Below are 21,485 nucleotides of genomic sequence, written 5' to 3'. Positions count from 1 at the left end.
GTTCCTTGTAACTTAGTATCTGTTTGTATCTGTTAAAAAATATCTAAGTATATCCAAGACTCACATTTGGATTATCTATTATCTTCTTAGTATTTTACAGATATTCCAGGAAGCTGTTTTTTACCCAGTATTTCAAAGTACTAATAGTTATATTACTTTTTACAGTCTCATATACAAATTCCCACTTCTTAAAATCTGTTTAGACTTTATTAGACTTTATTCACTAAAAGTGAATTTGAATGAGTTGAGTGCTACATGATGAAAAAAAAAAAAAAAGGACATAACCCATTTATTGACAAATGCAGTTAACTTTTACACTTAAATTACTCCTATTCCTTGCACACAAAAGTGATAGCTAAAATATTAACATTAAATACAAATTCTAGTTGACAAGAATCCTTTTATTTATAATATATAGAATCTTTATTCTAAAACATTCCATTGTCTAATATTTTCCTTAATGCTGAAATTATCCTTGGAATTTCAAATACTTTGCTTCACCACAGAATGCTGTAGCTCTCCCTTCTACATTTCCTTGCTTACTTAAAGAATTGCACAGCATGCTCAATATAGTAAATAAATAAATGAATAAAAACTAATGATTGCAGATAAAGACACTCACCCCAGACTTGCTTTGATACAAATAAATACAGGTATATATTTGAGAAGAATAAGAAAGGCATAAGTAATTCCCTACTAAGTACTTTTTCCTAGAACCTGAAAGCATGAATAAGCTACTATTATGTTTTTTTATTAGAGAATATAATGTATATTCTATAGAATAATTCTTCTATTGTATGTACAAGAGTATATAAAATATATTTTACAGATAAAATGGAATGATATCACTGAAATTTTGCAAAATTGGAAGGACAATTTTTGTTGTCTCTGTGAAAGCTCAAAAAAGTGTTGGAAAATTCCCAGTTTCACCCACTGGAAAGGTTTTGTAGAGTTTTGCAACTAAATTTTCCAAAGAGAACATCCATACTAAGCATTTTGGTGCTGAATGAAGCAGCTCTTTCCCTGCAACTCTCTATCCTCATTTCTGCAAGCCATTGTCATGCTATATATTGAAATGGGAACAGAGATCTTTGTTTATCTCTCAGTTCTTCTCTTTCCCAGGCAGATACAGAAGAAGAAACAGAATGTGTATAGACTAGTAGGAAATGTGAACTTGACAGTGAGGCAGGATAAATGGAGAATACAGATTGAGATATGTTACGAAACAGGAAAGTCTGGTAACAGGGAATGTTAATGGAGTGTAGAGTCTAGAAATGTCAGGACAAGAGAAGGAAGCAACAGAAATAGTCAGATAGATGGGAAAAATCTTGTAATGAAAGAAATAATCAGGGTGGCATGAAACTGAGTTCAGGAAAGAACACTGTAAGAATGGTACCTAAGGACTGGGAGGTTGGAGTGGGGAAAAGAACAAGATGAGAAAAGAACAAAGCATTTTTGACACAGGAACAAATGAGATTAGTCGTTGACAAAAGGTGGAATTTGCATAGGAAGAGAGAAACTAGGAGGAACTGGGACACAGAGGTATAGGTGTAACATGCTAAATGGGACACAGAAAAAGGAAAGGAAATCCTCCTTGTGGAGGATTGGAGCTAAACACAAAGAGTCCTGACATAGCATTACCCATCTGTTATCGACTGTTTATGAAACCTGTCACCCTGTAAGAGCTGATCCACAAAGACAATAAGCTCCTGCAATTATATTTTTTGTTATTATGTTGTAAGGCTACATACACATGGTAGATCTAAAAGTTCCAAACTCTTATATGATGATTAAAGTTAATATATTAAACTTCAAAAAATTGCAGTCGATTAAATTAATTTCTTGTGTTGTTTTGTTGTTGTTGTTGTTGTTGTTTGTTTGTTTGTTTGTTTGTTTTCTTTTCCTTAAATATATATGTGTGTGTGTGTTAATACTGTAAAGCAGAGACAGGAAATGTCAGAATAAGGTTGCCTTTGCAATATAATCCAAAATCAGGATCGTTATGTGGTAGTCTTTAACTAAATAATCATGTTATTGATATAATCAATATTGATATTGATAATAATGTTATTTTGTGGGGTTTTGTTTGTTTGTTTTGTTATATCCTCTTGAACTACCTTGGACAGATAAATCGAGGAAAGGTCAACATTACTGAGCACATTGCTTATAAGACCTTGATTTCATTTGTTACACAATTGGAAACATGAAATGAGCACAAGAAGGCAAAGAATAGCTGGAAAAGAAAGGATGATCATGATTAAAAAGCTGAAGTGCTATTTCTACGTAGCGTGGGATAAGTCTTTTAGAATACATACTTCCAAAATACTTAGTTTGTTTCTGTGTTGCTTGTCTTATGAATATCTCAGTCCATAAGGGAACTGGATTCAAGGGGAACAGTAATTTGAATACAATGAACACGTTTGCCAAAAATGCAAAATAGTCTCAAAAATCAGGTCCTAGTTACTTGATAGTAAAGCAATTTATCATCTCTGGTTTTTGTGACTTTCACAGATTTAAAATGGGAATACTCCAAACCATGCTTCCTTGCAGGTATGGTCTGAAGATAAAGTAATTAATGTTTGCAAGGAACTCGGACACTGCAGTGACTCCTGTAACAGAATGGCCTCTGAAGAAATTAGAAGTTTGTCTTTGTACCAAAAAATAAATAAATAATAAAATGTCTGCATGTAGTAATGTAGTCTGGATGTACGAAGTAGCATGATGTCTGGATTCTTTCTAAGCCAATAGATTGGCCAATTGGTGCTTTGAAGCAGGCATACATTTTATGGGAAGAAAAACAGGATTCTAGAACAACATATGTGTCATAATATGTACCCACTTCCCAGGCAACATTCAATCTAGCATATTCTGACCTTTGCAATATGGACTTGGCAGACATAACATGCAATATAAATCTTCTATATTTATGTATATATATACACTTGTGTGTTATGTATGTATATACACTTGTGTGTTTGTCCCATGTAAGGACTTGTTGCCTGTTTTGTATTTGTGTATATGGCCAAACATTAAAAGATTATTGACTTTTTTTCTGTTATTACAGCCTCCTTGTGGCACACTAGTAACAACGCTTTACGAATTAGAAAAAAGTGATTAAATAAGACACAGATGATGTCAAATGATACTGTTAAGATGTTTGACATCAAAATGAAAATAAAGGCAATTGAGAGTGATTACTGGTGCTAATCATTTTAGACTTGCCTTTGAAAAATGCACCTTCATTTACAATTGAAACCAAATGTTAATTTTGTTTTTTAGTATTCACATAGGTAGCTTTAGCTTGTTAACTAGAGAGGACATGACATGTATAACACAAATGCTATCTTATAAATTTGTTCTTTACTAACATTTTGATGTTTGCAATATATATAAATTTAGATTCACAGGGGAAGTAATAAAGCTCTCTTTTGTATTTCATGTATAACTTTACTAAGCAGATTTGTTTTATTAAAATGTAAATAATGGGATGTGGTAAATGAAAGAAAAAAGAAAAAAAAAAACATGAAGAGAATAAACAATGTATTTATTCTTAATGTTCAGAGTAGTGTATTGAAACACACCTTTCAGTAGCTGCCACTGAATATTGGCTTGAAATTCTCATCATGCCTTGAATGTTACCCATTATACCATGATATAAATGGTTTAGCCATTTATATCATTAAAAGGCTCAAAATATTTCTAATAGGCCTTTGAAAACATTGTTATCCTAAATCTAACTACACATATGCACAAAAAATGCATTCAGCAAGTCTAAGATTCAGCAAGTCTAAGATTCAGCCCAATATTACTTCAAATTAATTATTCTTCTTTAATTCCACTGTATAAACAGAAATGACCTATTAATTTAAAGAAAATCTATCAACACAAAATGTATTCTCTCTTATAAACAAGCAAGATGAACTTGACCTTGTTTGAACTTGTTTTGATGTGGCCCAGATGGTAGGCTACATGCTTGAATAGCAGTCTAAAGCTGAGGAAAAACTCATATAGCAAGATCTAGATTTATAGCCTTTTGCAAATTCCTACCTTGTATTGTCCTTTCAGCATCTGTTCTGCCCCCGCTGCGGTCAGCTTCTATCTCTGGGGTCAGAGAGTCTAGAAGCATAGAAAGGTAAGACTGACACATATTTCATTCGATTCTTATAGCCCTTTTTACAACCTGTTACTCTAAATCTGAATTACAATAAAATCAACCTTTGTCAGTTTTTTTAATGTTGAACAATGACTGGAGGCCAGGACAATTTTTTGTTAGGCTAGAAAGATTAATGAGCAATAGATATTTCAAGCATAAAGGTGAGAAGAAAAAGAATAATATTAAAAAAAAAAAAAACACTAATAATATAAAATTGTCCTAGTTGGGACATTCCCTGTAGTGAATTTATTTGCACATACTATATAAACTAACAAAGCAGAAAAGAGAGAAGCATCACTTGAAAGAAGAAAGAATTTCTTTTTTATTTTTTATTTTTTTACCCTCCCACCATGCTTTAAATTTTCAATAAAACCACCTTCTTTGGGCACTTAAATTGAACGTTAATGACACAGAAGCAAAAACTAGCTTCTTACCATTTAGGACCCTGAGACTATCTGTTGAAGCTGCCTGTTTCAGTGTCTGTTCTGCTTGCTCCCGTCGTTTAGTCTCAAATTCAAGTGCTTCCTGCAATTTCCTCTTTGCCTTCTTTTCCTTCTTTAACCTTTTCTGAATTATTGCTAGGAAGAAGAAAATCAGTATACTCAAATTCAGATCTGAAACTTGGCTTCATGATTATATATTAAGAGTTCTAAGAAACAATACAACTGCAACAGTTTATATAAATTGAGTAATTATACAATATCAACTTAAACTATTTGAAAGTTTTGAGAATCACACTGGGATATTTAAAGAATTACTGTTCTGTACCATGCTATTGAAAACTGTAGGTGATATTCAGCTACTGCATAACGTGTTTGTATTTTTTTTTCTTTTTTTTTGAAAAAAAAGTCATTCTTTTTTTTTTTTTTTTAATAAACATATGAGGATCTGTGAATGTCCAAATTAGAAAACCTTGGGACTAACAATAAAATTTACATCTTTCATCATCTGATGTAGATATGCCTCTGTCTCTGGAGCTGAAGTTTTTGAGGGATTAAGTACACAATTTTATCTCTTGTAGCACATAGTATATGCACAGTAATCAAGTTCTCATCCATGGCTTCTCTCCTCCAACAGCCAGTGCCCCAAATGCAACAGGACCTCAGCCCCTGCTCTGCTTCACTCCATAGAGAAAAGCCCTCATCTTTCAAATTGTCCTCCAAGCTGCTGCTTGCTTCAAGCCATCCAACCTCTTGGTGCCTGGTCTCTTCCTCGTATTTATCTCTTATCCATATTTGTCTTTTCTTTTATTCTTTAAAAACAAACAACAAAAAAAAAAACTTCACTTTTTTTTTCTTCTCTGACAGTTCTGGTCTCATCGATCTTGAAGAACTCATAACAAACTCTACAGTTGGAATACCTGGACAGATCCCCCAGCCATGTAAATATTAGTTTGTATGTCAATTGTAAGGGAAAATACTCAGAAAGTAAGGAGTCTTCTAAAATTCAGTCTAGAAGGCACTAATTTAGAAAATGTTTTCCCTCTATCTTTTGTTCATATTCTAAAAGAAAAAGGGTTACAAGATCAGTATATAAATGAATCATACAGGGGTTGTTTAAAAGAAGCTCCATTACGATTTTTTTCTATGTTAACAACGAGTTCCTTCCAAACTGCACAAACTGCAACCTTACAACCACAAAAATACAACTTGTATTGAAGTAACTAACTCCTCCCTAATTAAAGGAATATATCACAGGTTACTTCCCCAATGGAAAGGGTAATATGAACTTTTTTTCCTTTTTTCTTTTTTTCTTTTTTTTTTTTCCTACTCAGTAAAAGCCAAACTGAATCTCTAAAGAAATCACAAAAAGCCGTAGAGCACATCCACGAAACCTAAACCTTTCTTACATAGCATGTTTAGGGTTTTCAGAGACGTGCATATAAGAAGCTTAATTTCCATAACAACTTCCTGGGCAACCTTTGCTAGAGAACCAGTTATTTATACATTAACTACAGAAAAATTATCATCACCAAAACCAGATATTAGGTGATACTAGATTTGACTAAAATAAATAAATAAATAAATAAATAAATAAATAAATAAATAAATAAATAATCTAGCACTGTATCCTGCTCCAAAGTAATCTCTTGAACATGCTTAGGGAAGAATGCTGGAAAGGATAAAAATCTGCTTCCACAAGCTTATGCACCCCATTTCCAGTAGTCTGTGCTGGTGATAATAATGATTTATTTAAAGGGAATTATTGCTATGTAATTTATATGCTAAGAATAACTGCTTCTTGGGTACTCTTCGATATTTTTTGTTGCTATACAGAACTGTTCAGACACAAAATATATATAAATACATATCCTGTAGTGAAAATAGTTACATCCAAGACTTTGGAATTTTGGCTTTTTGTATATTTTGTATATTATTGTATACTTATATATATTTTATATAGTACCAACTATTTTACAGGCATATTGTCTTACACTGTCAAAAAACATCTAGTATATAAAGGCTACGCTAAATACATTTTGAAACATTGCAGTTTTAATGTTTTCACTATAAGTACTTTGAAAGTGATTGCAATAAATGAGAAGGAGACATATGTTGCTTTCTGAATTAAAATGTCATCATGGCTGACACATTGTAGATGTGAGTACAGCAGTCAGAGCCAGAATTAGCAAGCCCTTACTGTGTAGCTGCTCACAGAAGAGATATTATCCTACTTTCACTGGTTGATGAGACATCCTACAGCCTCACTAATTGGAATATTTACAAAGGAAGGAAACAGTACAGTAAATAAGCAGCACTGTAGAACATATAGTAGCGGCAGTGAAATTAGTGTCCCGTCCCCCCTCCCTATATATAAAAAAAAAAAAAAAAAAAGTAATATTTGACTTGTGTTAACATGACAAGCAAAAGACAGACATTGATACAGGTTACCTTGTGCTCTTGTGCTGAAGATTCCATTTATCTAATGGACTTCGACCTGTGTGTGACAGAGTGCATGTTTCTATGCCGTAGTTTTTTAAGCATATTCGGGTTTTTCGTAGGATAACTCTTAACTAACTAGAGCTGTGGTACAGTTCTCTCATTTTACTCATGCTTCCATTAAGATGTGAAACTTTCTTTGAGACATGACATTTGCTATTTGGAAAACTAATGTCAGGTAAAGCCTCCTAAGCATTTTTCTATCTTTAATTGAAGAATAAATTCTCAAAGTAATTACAATCTGACCTTATTTGTTTCTCTCCTATTTGGCTCTGCTCATTTTAAAGAATAATCTACTATTTTTCTTTGTTTTATACAGAAGTATCCACTATTAAAGATAGTCATCCTCATTAAATTCTCTTTACTATATACCATTATTAAGTGCTCAGAACCATTCCTCTTTGGTCAGACTCTTTTACCAGTGCAATGTCATCATTAAAAGGATACTTATAAAAGAAGCAGATAGTGCATAGTGCTGAGAATAACATTGTAAAGTATTTCATTTCACTATCCTAAATAAAATAAAGGACTATCACATGTTCTTTCTTGACATAGAACTTTGAGCAAAATTGCTTTTACCTAATTTTAACCAGTGAAAGCATGTGTCTAATTCAACCTAGTCAAATGTTTTTGTTTTAAACAGGAAGAGAAAGAAGTTTCACAGTGTAATTGACACCACCTACTTGTCCGAGAGAAGAATGTAGGAATCTCTTTCTTTATTGAAATAAAAGGAATTTATAATATTAGCTTAAATGAGGTGCTTAATTTCTATATGGAAAAATGCAAGTAAGGTCAGAGGGGTCCTCTAAAAAAGGGATATATGATTGAGGGGTTGTGAAACACAGAAGTAGATATGGATGTGGAGAATAACTGGGCCATTTTAGAAAACTTCTTTAAAGGTGTAAGTAATGCAAGTGTACTGACTAAAATAGGCCAGTTGTGGACAAAAGGATGATTCATTGCACAGTTATGATAATTGTTAACAGTAGTTGTCTTTAAAAATGTATTATTATAAGTTTAAAAGGGAAATTAATGATGCAGCAGTCCTACTCTTTAATAGGTCAAGACATGATATAGAATTACATTGCTTACTTACAGGTAGAATGTTAATTAAAGGTATAATGATATTGGTCATGAATCCAAGAGTTCTTGGGGTTCCTTAACTCAATGGTTCACAGAAAAATAAACTATAACTCTATCCCTGAAAAACTATTTATCTGACTTGTCATGTTCTGTGTTAAACAGGAAGCTAGCCCCAGAGGTTAACTGCTCCTTGGGAAGTAATCAGACAATACTAAAGAGCAATAAATAAAAAAGAAGAACCGTAAAGGAAGATGGGAACATGCTCATAATGCAAATAGTTATGTAAATCACTATAAACTACCTTAACTTTACTACCAATGTTTTAGAAAAGTGTACTTATATAAGTGTATATTATATATAATATACATACGATCTACTGTATACCATATATAATGTATATACTTTATATCATTCTAATAATGTAATGAAATTATAAAGAATTAATTAACAAGTATATATATTTACAGTGAGGGTTTTTTTCAAGAAGAACCTTAGCTGTTCCTTCTATAAACGTGTTTGAACTGATGCATTATACAAGGCTTACATATTACTATTACCTTTATATTTATGACATACAATTTACCTAAATATGCAATGCATGACTCTATCACATAAGAAAAAAAATGAATTCATAACACCTTGCAGCTTTTGATTTGATAATAGTTGTGTTTGTATTAAGTAGATATTCCTTTTCATAATGATCACAACCTGACAAAGTCCACAACTTCTGCATTTATAATTGTGCTGTACATTTCTGATACGTTGGAACAAGTCAAAACAAAACAAAACAAACAAACAACAAGCAAACACAAACAAACGAACAACCAAAAATATATATCACACATACATAAGAAAAAGGCACATTTGTTATAAATCTCATAAAGATTCTATGCAGAATCAGGATTCGGCAGGGTGCAAAATTTCCTGTATAGCAGTCAGCAGAAACATAACACAAGCGTAGGAGAAAAGTTTTGATCAAACACGGGTGCTTGATGGAAAAATAGGTTTCCAGAGAAAATATATTTCAGGTATTTATGTTTGCTTAATGAAGATACCTCTGTTCTTCTGCTCCACAGCCAACTGTTTTTCAAGTGTTTCCCTCATTTCTCGTTCCCTGAAGAGCTCCATCTTCAGCTCTGTCTTTTCCAGTTGGACCTGTTTCTCTTGAGCTCTAGCATTGTCTATAGCAACCTTTAGTAGACCCTGTTCAAAGATAAAGTTGGATATTTTAATGTTTAAAGAATGTTAGAACAGCTGACATAATAAACAACTTCTGTTATTTATCTTTGATTACTCATGTGAGATTTTACAAATGAAACAGTCCTGTTACTGGGTCAAAGCCTCCCAGTTATCAACAGCAAATTTTTACTCCAGTTAATTTTAAGAGGTGGACAAAAAATCTGTAAAAAGTAGGGAGTCAAGCTTTCACAGATGACATAAACTGGTCTTTAACTATGCATATAACTAATGTGAAAAAGTTATAGTAGTAGGTTTATTCTTCATAAGAGATTTGAAAAACAAAACAAAACAAAACAAACTATATCAGCAACTTGCCTGTAACCAAAAAAAATTTGTTCCATAGAAAAAGAATTGGCAGTCACCCACAGAATGATAAATTCAGCCTCTAGTACTGCTCAAGCTCCTTATTGTTGTTAGTTGTTAGTTATTATTATATGTCATATTATTTCCAAGGAAGATTATGTTATTGGGTTACTAAGCTGAGGACATTCACAAAGCAGGAAGATCTCTTTGTCTTAAAAAGTCCATTTGTATATTAAAAAGTCCATCTTGTACAATTTTTATCTCACAGCAGAGGACAAAACATAATTGTCTCTTACTTTCTTGACCTGGGATGGTCAGAAAAAAGTCTACTTTTTTTGTTTTATTGTATCAGGAAATAATGATCCAGCCTATACTATTTTTTTTCTTGAGAATTCAACTCCACAATTCCACAAATCTTTTCACAGGAAACAGACAGAACCTAGCATAGCTAATAACTAGTTAGTTAGGTCACTGAGATAAGCTATGAAAAAGAGGAGAGGAAATAGGATGGATAGAAATAAATAAATATGGACAGAAAATAATTCAATATTCCAGAAGTTTGGCTGTCAGGCTCTTGGGTGTACACCTCAATCTCTTCTCCTGAAGATATCATAATATAGTAGATAATTAAGCATAGCTATGCGTATATGATACTGTATGGATATGAACCCACCTGTAGTATATCTTAGGCAAGTCTCCTCACAGCTTACCTCCATAGACCCAATTTAATTACTGATATAAAGCAAAATAATGCCAATAAAAGAGACTGAGAGGTCTCTAGCAGGTATGTTAGGGAAGCATTCAGCTAACAGAGAAGAGGTTCGCAAGACCTGCTCTCAGAACCAGGTACTACAGACATGCTTACAGCTTGCAAGTAAATTCCCTCACCACTCAGGCACACTTCCTAAATTAGATTCTGGGTTTCAAGTTTTTTCACTAAAATTCTTTGAAATATCCCCCAAAAGAACAAGTGAGAATTATGATACTTAAAAATGGAGAAAAAAAAACAAAACAAAACAAAAAAAAAACATTCTTCATGTGTTAGTCTGCACATTTCTCCTGCTAGCCTTCCTAATTTTAATGACTGCTTTGAAATCTGTATCCTTCAAACACCTCTTTTAATTCTGTTTTCAGGGCCTATTATTTTCAGTACTCTTCATCTTCATTCTTAAGTAAATTTTTGCCTCAAGTGTTGTCTCATGCAGAGCTTAATTCTTTGCAGCTCTATTACAGTTCAATCTATAAAGTCCATAGAAGCAGAGAGAACTAAACACCTTCCAAGTGCAAGGTCAATATAGTCACTTAAACAATATACGCTATAGAACCGCATTTGAAAATATCTAACAGGATCTCAACAGATGTGCTTACAAATATATTTTGAGTTTTAGCAGTTTTCTTTAAAAGAACAAAAAGCTATTATAAAATATCCAAAACACAAAGATATTTTGTGGTGAATGCTAAACCTCGGTGACTACTAAATAAAATTTCCTAAAGCTATATACAAAGTTCTGTACACATATACCAAGCAAAATATACTTTAAAACATTTATAAAGTCTTTGCAATCTATTTTTGAATGTTACTGTTCACTTGAAATCAACTTCCCCTACCCCATTCACCTATGCTTACAACCATCATAAACTGTGGATGGTTGGTTAATAATGGATGTTTCTGAAATACTGTGAAATTCAGGAAGGAGCTATTTATTAATGTATGTTTCTGATTTGTGCTTGAACTCTAGAATATTTTAATCTCCAACTCATCACTTACTAAATAGAACATGTGATTCACTCAAATCACTAATAAACTAGATCAAGTGAAATTATAAAATTATATGAAGGGTATTTGTTGATGAAAAGTATACTGTCAAATAATTTTAAAGCTACAAACACCCTCCTCCAAAATTCTTGCAATTCATCATATTTAACAATAAAATTGACCTGCTAAAATAACTGCCATCTTTACTCAATTCAACTACATTCTTGTACATGTTTCTTCTTCATCAGGAACGAACAATTAGTAACAAATGAAAGAGATCATTACATCAAGTGCCCTTTTAGATCACCCCAATTAAAACTTTAGTTTAGCTGTATTTTAATTCTAAGATACCAAATTCTAATTTTCTGCTCTGATTGCTCTTGTTGACTTATCTTTGAAAGATGTACTCTCAGTGCAAAGCCTAGAGATTATTTAGCAAGCTGCCAATGTTGGCACCACTTAATGCGTTGATTGGTTGTATTATCAGTAGCAGTTTAAAATAAATTACTAGTAAATTATTATTGTCTTTGCCTGACAAAACACAATATTTTGGTGTTCTTTAAATATGAAACAATCATTATGAATAAACATGGAAAATAATGCTAGTGTAGCACTGATGTGTGTAACTTTGTATTAAGAATAGCTGCAAAGTGTGAAGCTGCTAAAAGCATATTACATTTTCTACACCATACTTCCTCCTCCAACCATTTAAAAAAAAAAAAAAAAACTTGCTGCTAACATAGCTAATGGTAATACATTACCTATTGCTGCTGATTATGTCTGAAAAATATTAGCTTTTTGAAGCCAAGACTCACTAGGGACTACTTATAAGCTACACAAAATTAAGTTTCATTTTTAGAAGTTAAATCAGTGCACATCAGTAGGCGTCCAATGTGAAAAAAAAAAAAGTCTGCATGAGAGCCAAACTGATGCATATGCAAAAGTACTGCTGTTGCCAATGACATCTCTAATGCAAAAATACTGGAAACATTCAATATCTCCCTTTATTTAATGCAGAAGGGGCTGAGAAAAGCAACTAAAAAGCAGAGCATCTAAAAATCATCAGTGCCCCTTGGAACAGGAATAGCAGTTGCATGAAATTCTATTAATTCTCCCAGTGGATCATCTGTAAAAGATTATACAAAATGCAGTATGTCCAACTTGTATTTGCTATGGCTAATCCTCTAACCTGATATTAAATCAATATGCTGCCAATGACAATGGGAAATGCAGTGCAACACAGGGCATTAACAAAAGGAAAATATTTCCCTTTAGGGAAGGTCAGATGTTACAGAGGCTGGATAATGATGATTGTAGTGAACATGCTCAGGTTCCAGATTTGTTTTTAATACAGTATCTGGAGCCAGGCTTTAAACATGGGATGTTATTCTTCCTCTCTCTGTCACTGTTAATATATATATATATTATTTCAGTGTAATATAAAACGTTGACATTTTTTCCCTGGAAAATTATAGTTAAATCTGGTTTTGGTTTGTTTACCCCATTTACTTGTTCTGATATTTTTCACTGATAAATTCTCCAGAAGTGTTCTAAATAAAAAGTTATGTTGATGTATGGTTGCTATTTCTTCCCATTCACTAACTAATGCATATCTCTAATACTTCTGAAAGCAGCATCGTGTTAGGACATTCTACTGATCCCTTTGAAATTAAACATTAAAGATATCTCAGCCTTAAAGCTGGTATTATCAATCACTATTAAACAACAACTATAATAATAATAATAATAATAATAATAATAATAATAATAATAATAATAATAATAATAATAATAATAATAAATGACTAAAAAAATGTGTGGTATATTTTCAAAGGGTAGGGAAAAAAAAAGTTGTATAGAAATTTTTCTCATTCTAGTTTCATCTACTGTGTGTTACAGGTAATAAACTTCAGTTAGCTACATAGCTATATGTGACTTAAAAATGGCCTTACTAGTTAATTCAGTGGTATGCCTAGAATATTTTTGTTTCCAGCAATTTCCCATAGTGAGTGAAAAAAGAAAACTAAAAGAATAAGGCATGAATGTAGAGAAGCATTTTGCATTTCCCATCAAATATCCCAGCTTCCAGAAATTTGTAATATATTAGCTATTCCTGCTGAAAACACTTGCAAATAACACTACTTCTCTTTTAGGTAGGAGATTGCATATAATTTGTGTGCTCTCATTATTGTTGGGCATTAAAAAAAAAAAAAAAAAGTTTATTATATATTGTATTAACTTTCTTCCACAGGTAAAATTCTGCAATTTATAACTGAGTGCCAACTTAAGTAACATAAGCTAACACAGCTTGACTATCTCTACAGACAACTTTAGGAAGACATTTTTGTAGTATCTCAGTATCTCAGATTGAGTATCTCCATCACAGGTAAAGGCATATTGTACAAATATAAATGATATTTTTCATTAACATTTTCTGTGAGGAATAAATTTCTATTGCCTTTTAGCAGAAGACAAAAAAAAAAAAAAAAAATTGAATTAAAGCAGTAATTTTTACTTTATCCAGTGTTTGTAATACTTTTCCCTTGTGTATTTAGTTGTAGATGGAAACAGTGCAGGAGACTCACAGCAATAAAACTAGTTGTTTGCTTTGTTTTCATAAGGGAATTTAGTTGATAATCATGTATTTATTTTATTAATATAAATGGGAGAGTTGCAACTTATTTTACATATTTCTTTTAAAAAAAATAGCAGCAAATTTTGTCAACACGATACAGTCTTGACAGAGAAATGTAGCTATTGGTGAAACTGATTCATCTATTAGATATTAATAGAAATTTTTCTCTGCGTTAAGACTGAATATTCAGATTCTAAAAGCCTAAATTAATATCACTATTACCCAGGAATATTGCAGTATTATGAAAGGCTGTGGCTGTAACAGACTTTGGCATAATTGGGCCATGACTTAAAATGGTGAGAGGTATGAAAACATCTTTAGCCTTCTCACTAGTACCCACATAGCATTTTGCTGTGACCCACCTTCCATCACCCTTCATCCACTCTGCAGCTGCACATAGACTTCCAGAATTTAATCTGGAAGAAATCAACAAATATACATTGTAAAGGAAAAGATATCACTTAATCAAAACTCTCTCAATAGGAAAATATTGCCCCTATCTAATTTATTTTGTGTTTATCTGATACTTGTTACAGTTAATTATTAATATCTCTGCAATCCCAGTAAGACTTATGTCTTCATTGTTCTGGATTCTGTATATTGTGATTATCTCCTCTTCAAATGTATAGATAATTAAATATTAAAGTTGTGGGTTTTGTTTGTTTGTTTGTTTTGTTTTGTTTTTTTAATAAGTATTTATTAAGTCTAGTAGCTGGTATGTTGTTCTGCTTTGGATTTAGGATGAGAATAATGTTGATAACACACTGAGTTGTTGTTAAGCAGTGTTTATGGAGAGCCAAGTACTTTTCAGTTTCTCACACTGCCCTGTCAGAGAGGAAGCTGGGGATCTGCAAGAAGCTGTGAAGGGACACATCTAAGACAGCTGACCCAAACTGGCCTAAAGATATCCCATATCATATGATGTGATGCTTAACAATAAAACTGGGGGGAGTTTGATGGGGGAGGCAGAGGGAGAGAGGAACACCATTACTCAAGGTGGGCATCAGCTGGCTGGTGGTGAGCAATTGTGTTGTGCATTGCTTGTTTGTTTTGTTGTTTGTTTTAACATTTGTTGTTGTTATTGTTTTCATTTGTAGAGTTCTTTTTTTTTTTCTTTTCTTTTCTTATTAAACTGTCCTTATCTCAATCCATGAGTTCTTTCATTTTTCTTTTCAGTCTTCTCCCCATCCCACTGCGGGTTGCAGCGTAAGCAAATGTCTGTGTGGTGCTTAGCTGCCTGCTGGGTTAAACCACAACAGGTATTTATGGAGAAATAAAAAAAGACATGTTTATGATATTAAAAAGCATCTGATGACAGCTATAGCAAACGGACTTATCTAATACTAGCCTAGAATTATGGATTACTGATGAGGCATTATTCATTTACCTTTAATATGGATGGAAAACACAGACTTGCTTAGCATTTAGTGGACAATTTTAAAGACTGACTCAGACTTCTACAATGGAAGTAAGAGGACTAAGACACCAAGCTCAAGTGACAGCTGTCATCTAAGTTCTTCAACACCTTCAAGACTTTTGGCACTTTTTTTTTTTTTCTCAAATATCAAAAGTGTTCACAAATTGTCTACTTACATACCCAAAAGCACCAACCCCATGGTCAGATTTAGGATCCCCCTAACCCTGACAAAGTTCAATACTACATTTTCTGTTTTCCATATTTTAAACCAGGACAAACATTACAGCTTCTGGAGACACCCATGTTCTCTGTGACACAGATCCTTCCTCTCACACAACTGAATAAACAGAGTGTATTACAACACAGGTATCTACCATTACATCCATACAGATTTGTGTAGACAGGGGTTGCTTGTCTATGTATTCATGTGATCCTCATAATCCTAAAATATAGGCATCCTCCATCACTGCATTTGGCAGGTCACCTAATGAAGATGTGCATTTCACAGGCAGACATATACCCATCCTATGAAAAGACACGTCTGTATTTTGGTCATGTGGGATCTTAGGAAAAAGGGAATGGTGTTTAGCAAAAATAAAAAACTAAAAACTAAAAAAACTAAAAAAACTAAAAAACTAAAAAACTAAAAAACTAAAAATAAAAACTAGTCCTTGATAGTTTTTAGCCTAGCTAGATTTGCTGTTATCTTATCTGTACTCAAAAGCACCTCAACAGCAGAGGCAGGGAACAAACTGTAGGCCAGATGATCTTTTCTAGAAAGTCAGATATGGTGCACTGTTGGTAACTTCTGTCATTAATGTTAGTAGAGCTGGAACAAGAGAATGGTGAGTGAGCTTACTACTCCATGTCTTCTTTGAATCCACACCTCTGCACTGAAAAGGATGCAAAATTAACCTGGGCCAAAGGAAAATAAAGAGGAATTGACTCATGTACTAGAGGCATCATAAATTTCAGGTGGTGCTTATGTGTTTCCTAACAAAGTCACAAACGATGTTACAAGCACTGGCCATAGTACAAAATTGTCCTGTTCCAAAAATCCTGTAAAGGAGTTTGAACTTGTAGTCAAATATGTAAAATTCACATCTGAAAGTGTCAGTATCAAAGAGCATAGTTCACCTGTTTGTCTGAGGTAGCCTCCTCTCATTATAAGAAACACTGAAAATGGAAACCATTTCTACGTCACCAATTAAAGAAACTGTCACTGTTGTGTAGAGGTTATTGTAACAGACTCTACTGTTTTAAAGAGAATACTTAACTATTTCTACACAGTTAGGAAAATAATTATATCGATATATAATTATATTTATAATGTCTGTCTATATAGAGAGACAGAAAAATGTTGTTTTTTTTTTTTTAAGTAGTCCTGATGGAGATGAAATGTATGGAGAAAAAAAATTAAAAATTATGTCTTGATATTATGTGAAAGAATTCCCAGAGCTCTGTGGGAATGATGTAGTGAGACATGGGAACAAAGTGAAAAAATCCAAAGGGCTTTAAAACCCACCTGTTTACCATGACTGGTGATTTGTCATGATGTGGAAACTCAAAGCAAGGAGCAGAAGTAGAAAAATAAAAATAAAAATAAAAATAAAAATAAAAATAAAAAAATAATAAGTCATGATCTTTCCCTTAATCTCTTCAACATATAAGACTAGTTTAAGAAAAAGGAAAAAAAAAAAAAAAAAGCAATAAAGCAATTCCTGAATTTCACATTCACATTTTCTGTAAGTCAAAACTGAATGCATTCTTGGCAAATTAATCCTAGTCATTTATCCTGAAGTACTGCAGTACTTTCATATTCAATCACAAGATTAGCTAACCTGTTGATGCTGAATGCTCTGCTCATTAGGTTGCTGTCTAGAGACATTGAGTGCACACATTTGTCAAAAAAATTACTAGGAACTTTCCTGTACATGCATGCATAGCCAAAACATTACATACTGTACTAACTGTCTTTCTTCCTCTGGGGAAAAAAAAAAAAAAAAAAAAAAAGTTCTTTACAGATTACAACAGACCTGTGAGAAGAATGAGAAGAATACTATATTTCGCAGAATTACCTTGTTTTATGATTTTAATATCCTAAAAGCATAATCACAAATGCCTAAACTATCAGTTTAGGCAAATACAGCAGTACTCAATCGCTAGAAATTTCTATAAATTCTTAAATGGCATGGTTTTTTTTTGCTTTTGTTTGTTTGTTTGTTTGTTTTATGATCAGATCTCAAAATATCACTAATGAAAATATCATACACTTGTTTCATAAAACAAGTCTGAAGTGTCATAAACTTGAAGATTACTTAAGAGAGTAAAATGAACAGTATTTGGCCCTACTTTGTGTAGTGTTTGCTGAGTATAATAGAATTGATCTGATGCATTTACACAAATGAGCAGAAAAAAAAAGTATTGTAAAAATTACTTTATAAGTTATAAGCTGCACAAACAAGGCTTATCTATAATGAATACAATATGGCTGCATTATTTCCTGCACTATCATTTTGCTTCTGCATGCAACATACAACTATATTGTTGCAAAAATTCCATCTGGAAAACACATGTTCATTGAATTTGTGGACAAAAAAGATCTTCATTCTAATATAAAACACTAACATCTTGGCTTCATGCTATACGCAAGTGTACACCTTGAACGATATTTGAATCAGACTGTACTGTACACTCAATAGACATGCTGACTACCCACAGGAAATCTGCAGAAAATTTGATAATACCCTTTGAAGTCTATTCTTTGAAGACAGTATTTTAAGTTAAATGAGCTTATTTATAAAAGAAGTGGTGTTTTTTTGTGTGTGTGTGTGTGTTTTTTTTTTTTTTTTGTTTGTTTTTTTGTGAATATTTCTATGGGAGACACATTTCAAATAGCTTTAACTATCATTTCCACCTTGGCACTCCAGCAATTTAAAATAACTATTTATTAAAGAAAAGTTTCTCTGCTTAGTTAATGAGATAAACTTAAACAGTAAGATACATTTCATTAGCCTGTAATAAAAAGAGCATTTAAGATAAATGTTGTTAAACACACCAATGTCATTTTCACTGAATACTCTGCTGTGGTTTAATACACAATCTATTTTTATGTACTGTATCTGACAGCTTCTAAATTCATTTTTTGTTGTGATTCCTTTAAATCTTAAATTACTAGAAAGTTTCAGTAAATTTGTTGATCCAAATAATCTTATAAACTGATTAGGCAAGAATGGTTGTATTAATTTAGACAAAACTGAACAACTGGCTCCTCTCCATCCCTTTAAGCTGCTGTACAGAAAGGCCTACCTGGATGTTAGTCAGAAGGGTCTCTATGGATGACAATCCATCTGGGAATAGAAATGGAGATGGAAAACCTGGAGGTAGTGGTTGCCCATGCCCAGTTAGAGAAAGTTTGTCAAGGCTGTCTCTTGCGGTTGGTGTGGAGAGCGGGGTCTCATCTGTATGTGATTGAAACAAAAATATAGAACAAGTTACGCTTGTCTGTTTTTATTAGACCTCAGTAATGGCTTCCCTAGTGGTTTCCAGAACATTTATTGCAAATTGGTTCCTGCTATCAGGAGAAAATGCTTTCTGCTGAATTTTCTTTAATGAAAAAGCTGTGGAGATACAACAAGATAACATTAATGAGTAACTTTATAAGCCTTTTAAATGCAGTCTCTAATGAGACTGAGTTTACAGTGCCATAGAATCTTTTTAAAACAAATATTATCTCACATATACTTGTGATAATATATTCAGACTGACTTTATGGGCACCTTCCCAATTATCTCATTTTAGTTCTTGTTCTATTTGGAGTAACAATAGAATATTTTCTAGCATGACATATATTGTGTATAGTAGAAGTATTTGAATACAAGGCTTCCCACACAATTAACCCTTCCCATTCTTAATGTTTTCATTTACATCTCAGAAGATTCTGCAACACAGAGAATATCTACAAATCTTCAATGCATTATTAATCAAGAAAGTATACCTGATTCCCACAATGAAAACATACTCTGAACAATAAATGATATTAACAGCATGGTTACAATTACTGCCTTTTCTTTTTTTTTTTTTTTAAACACAGATATTTTCTAACAATTAGTGTTCAATTCCTTAGTGAGATCATAACAATCAGATTTGATCGGCTGTCACATCAAAACAGGAAAAACTCCCCCAGCTTGAAGACCACTAAGATTAACATGTCACAGATAATCTGTGAATGGATTATAAAGTGCAGAAATTAAAAAAAAATAGAGGCTTCAATACACTTTTTTTTTCTTCCTTTTTCTTTTTAATATTTGAAGTATTTTTAGACTACTGTTAATATGATATGGTATAGAAATTTAGGTCAACGTCTTTGTACTAGATGTTAATCTGAATTCTTCAAAAGGAAAACTATCTATACATATATTTAGATGCATATATCTCTACATACTTTTCTTACCAAGGGCACAGTCATTAACTGACACATATTCATGTATCTCAATACAATTCAAGGGCATTAGAATGTATTCTTTACGTTATTACAGAACTCTGCACACCTGTTTGACTACAGAAGAGTTTGCCAGACTTGCACTATATGAAAATCTTGATATTATTTTCCTAAAAAGATCTCTCTCTTCAAACGAGGTGTTGTATTTTCTAAAGTGGAAATAGTCTAAGGACAGGAAAATTTAAATCCATTGCAAGAGAGGGTTAAAGTTTAAGTTTCAACAATCCTGGATAGACAAAAAAAAAACTGTAACTCCAAGCCCCAGTTCATTCCAACAGTCCATTTCCAGCAACACTCCATACAGAAGCAATCTCTGGCAACCATTTTTAGGTGCAGTCTTCTTGTCCCATCTCTTTGACAACTCAGTTGTGCTGGCCAGCGCTGAATGGTGCTAAAAGCCTCACCCATTATATCCCTGCACAGAAATGCTAAAACAGGTTTCTGGGCTTGTCCCACTTAGTACTTTCTGTAGTTAGTGGAAAGAAACATACAGCATTTTAAGGCACTAATCCATCTGATCTATTATAGTCATCATGTGGATGCATCAAAAGGCAAATCTTCCTCTAGAAGTGCCTGCTGACTTTATGAGGAGCATCAGCTGACATGCTCTATGGAAAGGATCTGAAAAATGTACTCTATAAATCCATCCTCTGTCTTCATGGTACCTCATAACAACATGGATATCTCTGTAGTCATTTTAAAACAACATACTGAAATTTGGCCCCAAAAATGAATTGTTTCTTTTCTTCACAACTTTTAAAATGTTATAGACATATTCACCATATTAGAAAAAATGGATAAATAAGTCAGGTATTCCCAGGTGTCGATAAACACTGCACAGTACTATTTTTGTTTGCTGCAAATATGGCTTTCCCAAATGTTTCCTATGCAATGTTAAAAATAAATAAATTTATTTAAAATATATTTGAAATTTTAATATAAATAAAAAATAATTAAAAAATAAATTTAAATTTAATAATTTAATTTAAATAAAAAATATTTAAATTTATCCCAATTAATGTATTGGATTTGCATGATATAGAAAGAATAGTATGCATCATTGAATTGATTCATAAAAATGCGAAAGTATGCCATACGTTTGTCACAAAAAATCTCTCATCTCTTCTGAAAAAACTTAAAATCTTGCTAATATTTTAGGTCTCAAACTGTCAAAATATTTTAAAACATACTAGATAAAATTCATCCACTTAAAAAATCCATAGATTTTAATATGCTTAAAAACTGTGCTGTTCCATGCAGTTGTTGAGATACAGAAAGCTGCTAACACAGGCATTATCAGAGAATTTAGGCAAGGGATTATATTTTCTATTGCATACTTTAAATATAAATATATGTTGTTTACTGTACATTGCACATACTCAAGGCATGTTTGCAGAGGTTTTCTTAACAATGTCTGGCACAATTTTTTATTTTGCTATTTTCCAATAGGCAAAATAAC

At 32.5% G+C, this 21,485-nt stretch overlaps 1 protein-coding gene across 10 annotated transcripts in view; it reads right to left on the bottom strand.

Moving 5' to 3' along the window:
• DACH1 (dachshund family transcription factor 1) overlaps positions 1-21,485 on the bottom strand; it is a 368,016-nt gene that overhangs the window by 34,315 nt on the left and 312,216 nt on the right. For all 10 annotated transcript variants that reach the window (XM_072032503.1, XM_072032508.1, XM_038187143.2 and 7 more), the window contains 4 exons: positions 18,835-18,986; positions 9,231-9,378; positions 4,588-4,731; positions 4,048-4,116 (listed from right to left, as the gene is read on the bottom strand). In XM_072032503.1, the coding sequence (XP_071888604.1) occupies positions 4,048-4,116; positions 4,588-4,731; positions 9,231-9,378; positions 18,835-18,986 (513 nt within the window). The remainder of the gene's footprint in view (positions 1-4,047; positions 4,117-4,587; positions 4,732-9,230; positions 9,379-18,834; positions 18,987-21,485) is intronic.

Source organism: Anas platyrhynchos, chromosome 1 (genome assembly GCF_047663525.1).
Source record: "Anas platyrhynchos isolate ZD024472 breed Pekin duck chromosome 1, IASCAAS_PekinDuck_T2T, whole genome shotgun sequence".
Taxonomy (NCBI): domain Eukaryota; kingdom Metazoa; phylum Chordata; class Aves; order Anseriformes; family Anatidae; genus Anas; species Anas platyrhynchos.
The sequence above is the reverse complement of the archived record's forward strand: the minus strand, read 5'-3'. Positions and strand labels throughout refer to the sequence as shown.